The sequence below is a fragment of the Mya arenaria genome, chromosome 10, assembly GCF_026914265.1.
Source record: "Mya arenaria isolate MELC-2E11 chromosome 10, ASM2691426v1".
Lineage (NCBI taxonomy): Eukaryota > Metazoa > Mollusca > Bivalvia > Myida > Myidae > Mya > Mya arenaria.
This window is the reverse complement of record NC_069131.1, coordinates 29,600,511-29,606,510: the sequence shown is the minus strand read 5'-3', so window position 1 is coordinate 29,606,510 and position 6,000 is coordinate 29,600,511. Positions and strand designations below refer to the sequence as shown.

Here is a 6,000-nt window from a genome sequence, read left to right as displayed (position 1 = left end):
GATTGCTGCAACAGGAGGTGGACCCCCAGAAAAAAAATGTTGAGAACTGCACAACAAAGTTGTCGAGTTATGTAAAGATCAGGCTGCTTTCAGTGGGATTCCTGGTGGACTGGAGACAGTCATTGATCTTGGTATGAACACAATTTCTGATATTATTATTATTAATGAGTTTATTTCTGCTAAATTTTATTGCTCTGTAGTTTAAAAAAGCAATACGCTTGCTCAATTTTTGCCTGTTAAAATGCAAAAAACAGAGTACCGAATAAATCGTCTGCATTTAATAAGTGAATAAAATAAATAAGTCTAAAAATAGAAACGCTACTGTACACAATCTAAAATTAAAAGTCGTGGAATCCCAAGACTGTCATAAATGTTCATCGAAGACATCGTTGATTTAATAACAAATGCTATAACAAAATTAGTCTTACCTATTTAAAGTCGCTGATCTTTCCCGATGTAGTTGAGATATTCTAGCATGGTTTAAACATCTGTGATAGTATTATGATTTAATCCATTTTCATCGTCGGATATGCTTTCACCTAGAAGTTAGCAGCCAGTAATTAAGGAACTTAGCAGCCAAAAAGTACTTTTACCATGAAACAAGAAACAATGTTAAAGGAATCTAGCAGCCAATAAGTAGAAAATCAATAGAAGTGTATTCTGCTAAACAACATCAATGTCACAATAAAACAGTATCGTGAATGTAACTCATAAACAAAAATATAACAATATAAAAAAATAATTACACTGTATGTATAGATAAAAGTTAACCTTGGTTAGAAGTTATAAACAGAAATGCGCCATATTTTAAAGGAAACTGTTTTAACATTTAGACATTTTTAAACCCCAAATCATCAAAAGACTGTGAAGCGGCTGTTTATATTGACTAGCATTAAAACCTGAGAATAGTTTGAAAACACGTTCATTCAAAATATAACATAAACTTTAAAAAAATATTGTTACTGGTACAGTTATACAAATAACAACAACAGCAACAACTGTGTTATATAAGATTTGGTCATTGATTTTTGTCCATACGAAATCGTAAGATTTGATATAAATGTATTATAGCACAAATTTGAGTGACACATTTGGCAAGAAGGAGATGTTGTGACCCAGATGTTGGGGTAAGCTTTGGTCAAGCTGACCCCAGATAGAAGTTATTAGGCGGTACTCGTCGAAACCTCTGTTTAATACGATTACGCTACTTTTCTATGAAACCGGAGTATCTAATTCCTTATTTTGTAATAATTTCTTTCTTACTTGCTGCTATGTTATAAAATGTATTTGGTTGCTTTCTCTATTCCGTTGTTTCTATTTAAGTACAAACACTTATTGGCTGCATCTATTGGCTGCTAGCTTCCCATTTAGCCATGGCAAACTTTTGACAAAACGTCCAAAAGTGAAACGGTATTAAAACTGGGTCGAGTTAAAGTGCTGACCAATTAGCTGACGACATGGAAATAAATGAGATTTGCTGACCATATAGATAAAGAAGCGAAAAAATATCTGATTGACATGATAAGTTTTTCAAACATATTTTACATTTTTGTTTATTCTTTATCGAAAACCCATTGATGAAAATTGGTGGATTGTTACTCAGCAAGTTCCAATATGAAACGGTTATAGTCGAAGCGGTATAACTTGATCACGAACAACATCATTTTGCTTGATCTAATCTAAGATATAAAAATATTGTTTGGACTGATTAATCAACATGCCTTAGTCATCAAATAATTGACATTTGAGTACAATAAATTTCATATGTGTATTTCATTCGTAGGGCATGCAGTAGGCGGTAGATGATGAAATGATGAACATCCTTATTTCTGTAAGTTTGTTTTCTTATGTGCAACTGTTGATAATGTTAAAACAAAAAATAATTTCAAGAAGTGTAACCTTGAGTGAATAAACATAAAGATGGATAGATACATGAATATATATATAATTATAATAAAATAAATTATGATACAAGTGCAAATGCTAATGGTATATATATATATATATATATATATATATATATATATATATATATATATATATATATATATATATATTCTTTTTTTAGGCAAGTCATTCAGTAGACGAGACGCCAGGGACATCAAGACAAGAGGAAGGAGTGGATGTAGCTGCGTATTTCACGGTTTGTGGCTTATATTGTATTTATAACTTCATTTTATGTAACAAAAGGTTTAAGGTTAATCATTTTAAGATAATTAAATACATAAACATTGTTTAGTATTTTCACGTCGATTTTTAGTAAGTGCTTCAAATGTTTTTTTCTGCGTTTGCATGAATGCAAAATTGTGACTGTCCTCATAACTCAGAATGAATGCAAACCTGCTACATGTACCAGTAACACGAATCAAAAGAAGAAGAAGTTAGTATGATTTAACAATACATATATATATAATAAATAGCATGTGCTGTGAAAGGGTTTCACGAAATATTAAAAAACTATATACATTCTAAACACTATCCACAACTTGTATTCCATGAATAAATTCTTTGCGTCACAAAAAGAAAAAGAAGCTGTATAAATTCACCTCAATAATACAAATAAACATTATTGCAGCTCAATCTCCGAGGAGCTCCAGGAGGCTCAACTTCAGTTCTTTATTTCCCAGACAGAGAAGGTGCAACTACAGAAATTGCTCATAAAGGAAGAGATAGAAACTTCAAAAACCAAGCGTCTGCTGATGAACAAGCTCATCACCTCCATAGAGAATAAAGACGAAATTGGAATGTTCAGTTCCTCGTTGATGAATAAGGTATTTATTAACACCAATTACAACATTCAAATTATCCGTTCTCAGTTATGATAAGTAAACTAATGTAAAAACGTTTCCAGCAACATCACATGGCAAACTTAAAAAAATGTCCCACGTGTATATTAAAAGTAAACTTTAGCAAGGTGATCCCTGACCAAGAAGCCAGTCTCTCTGCCTGCATATGGTATTTGTGCGTCTGCCCCATCGTCATTGTCATCATCAGGCACATCAGGTTCTTGCAGCATGATGGCTATATTGTTGAGAACAGCACACGCCACAATCACTTCTGATGATGGCTGGTGTCTTTCTCAACTGAAACATTTCACAATGGTCATAGCTTTTTCGGCATTGGCGTTTGGCATACATGTACCCCTCACCTTTCTTTCATATTTATACCGCTTTGGTCATGTCTAAAACGTTAATTTCTGAATAAATGTAACTTTATAAAAATTATACAATAGCACATTGCTTTATTTACAGGTCACACCGAGTATCAGATGTTCATGAGCAGAATTTCATAAAAAACGACGGCACCAGTTTTTGAATTGATATATGTGATGTATTGTATGTATAGTTGTGCTGTGTATACACATTTACATACATTTGTACATGAAAGAAATATGTTAATGCAACATTTTGTATTTACCTCTCCGTGGAGAATTCCAAATCTCCTCTTCCAACGTCCAAACGTACACCCAATAATTACCCTTGTTCTGCAGAGCCCCCTATTGAAGTTTGTCTTTTGGTTGGTGTCTGCAACTCTGTATGGTGTCATCAAGTATCTTGAACACGCATACCTGCCAAAAGTACACAGTCTGCATTAAATCATATCATACATTGTGTGTACAAAAACGTTTAATACCTTCAAATAAAACATGTTTTATACTTCTTAAAACTTCTTAAACACTATTATTGTGGTATTCAGTGAAGAGAAACAAAGGCCATTTTATCATGACCTTTAAAAACACATTTGTAATCTAAATCAGGTACACTCTCCTAAACTGTGCTGAAATCAGTAAACAGAACATTTTTGTCATTGTCAATATTACTTAAGTGATGTAAACGTTGTACGTTATTGCTTATTATAATAAGTTGATACTGGTATAAAATCTTGTCGAAATTCATGATAATGTATCTACATTGTATTTTACATTTACATACCCGCTGTCTCCAAGAATAATCCCATCTTCCAAACCCCTGTGGTTTCTCTCCATGTGGCATCCAAGTGTGGATGTTCGAAATATAAAGCTATCGTGAGCTGATCCATGCCACTGCGCATTGATAAATGTGAATTTTCCTGAAAGGATAAAAACAAGTAAAGGGGAGATAACATGACTGTGGTTATGAAGTTGTGAATGTTGACCGTTTCATTTTAAGGCAATATATCTAAAGTGTGTTGACCTTGACATTGAAAGGAAAGTTTTTGCCTTGGTAAGTTCTTGTCAAATCTGTATTATCAAAGAATTTTAAAGCACTTACTAATGGCAGTAACCAGCATTGTACTGAAGCAGTAATTTTATGTCTTAATAACAAATACCAAACGAAATGTGGCTGGATTTGTCTTATTTGAGCTCTTTAGCAACACCAGCAGTACAGTGATGGGTAAGTTTCCGTTTATTTCATGTTATATATAGAGCTGTATAATATTTACAGTTTAATATTTTTTAAATATACTACCTTTTGCATCACACACTGCCATCACATTTATGGACGGGAATCCTTTTCGGTTGATAAAACCTCTCTCTTGGTCTAGTGATGGCTTGATCAAACGGACGTGGCTACCATCAACACACCCTATAACACCTGGAAATCCAGCTATGTTGCTTAACTCAGACTTCACTCGTCTCTTGGTAGCTTCATCAACTGGCCACTTAATGTACTGCTTATGACGCTTCACTATCTCTTTGGTAACCTTATCTACAACTCTACAAACAGTACTTTTATGTCTCCCATGTGTGTCCCCAACAACCTGCATAAATGAACCTGAAGCGTAGTACCTCAGCGCTATACAGACTTGTTCCTCGACTGACAGGCTACAACTTCTGTCTGTTTCCCTAGCTAGGTCCTCTCTCAGCAAATCGGCCAAATACTTTATTCCTCTTCTTCCAAATCTGAACCTTCTTCTCAATTCTTCATCATTCATTTAGGCTTTCATTTAAGTTTATTACTCTAAATTCTCTATTTTTCCGTGGTATATTTACTAAACAGCCAATTATGGCAGCCATTTTGGTTTTTCGTTAACTGATTCGTTAAAATGTAAAGTACCATTTCAGGTACTTTAAATTTTTCGTTAACTTAACGACTGATTTAACGGTTTCGTTATCGTCAAAATTTCCAACAACCGAAATTTAGCGAAATAAATTAAACAAAGGTATTTAACGAAAATTTAGCGATTTTAGTCATTTTAACGATAAATTTCATCGTTTTGTATTTAACGAATGTTCCAAAATCCGGGCCACTGGCATATCCATTTTGACATTCAGGCTTTTTCTGACGCTTGCATTGTTATGCATATTAATTAAATATACGTTTTACAGAATGGCAAATATAACGGTTACATCATCCGTATAATGACAAATCTGGCCACACTTTCACAAATTGCGGCTGTTGAAACAACTCTATTTTCTTCAACAACTATGGCTAAATGAATATAGTATACCTTATGAGCATGTTCATTGTTGGAATAACAAAGTAAACAATGGCAATACATTCCAAAAGGGGAGATTCTATGAAAGCATAAACAACATGATAATTCGAAAAATGATTCATCATGTTTTGAGAAGTTTGTATTTAATTCGAACTGTTCATCGGCAGTAATGAACGATTCGATTATCGCAACATAAATAGAGAAAGTCCTTTTCTTTACGCTTGCTGTAATACTTCCCAAGATTTCAAGTTCGTCCTTAGTTTACCCCTTCCGATTATATATGAGTTTTAGTGTCACATTTTGCATCTACGCCGTTTCTTCACATATTTCTGGAAATTTAAACTCATACTTTTGGCCAAATATATTCGGTTTCTCACCCCGTACTACAGTCACCTATCGCTTTGTTGCATTGCCTTTCTGTACTGGTAAAAAAAACGTATCAAATTTCAAAACGGCCCATACACGGTTTCGATGTGCATTCGATGCATATGAAAGATGTGTTGCTTCAAAGGTTGAGTCGACAGTCTTTGTTACACCGACCACTGTCAATTTCAGATGCAATTTCAATTTAACCTGAGAATG

The 6,000-nt window shown here is 33.8% G+C and overlaps 1 protein-coding gene across 1 annotated transcript; it reads right to left on the bottom strand.

Annotated features, from left to right (window-relative positions):
* Window positions 1-2,893: 2,893 nt before the first annotated feature.
* On the bottom strand, window positions 2,894-4,914 carry LOC128204560 (putative nuclease HARBI1). Its single transcript, XM_052905970.1, has 4 exons — window positions 4,449-4,914; window positions 3,933-4,068; window positions 3,418-3,568; window positions 2,894-3,067 (listed from the first exon to the last, which is right to left on the bottom strand). Exons 1-4 carry the CDS (start codon window positions 4,912-4,914, stop codon window positions 2,894-2,896), a joined length of 927 nt encoding a protein of 308 aa, XP_052761930.1.
* Window positions 4,915-6,000: the final 1,086 nt, after the last annotated feature.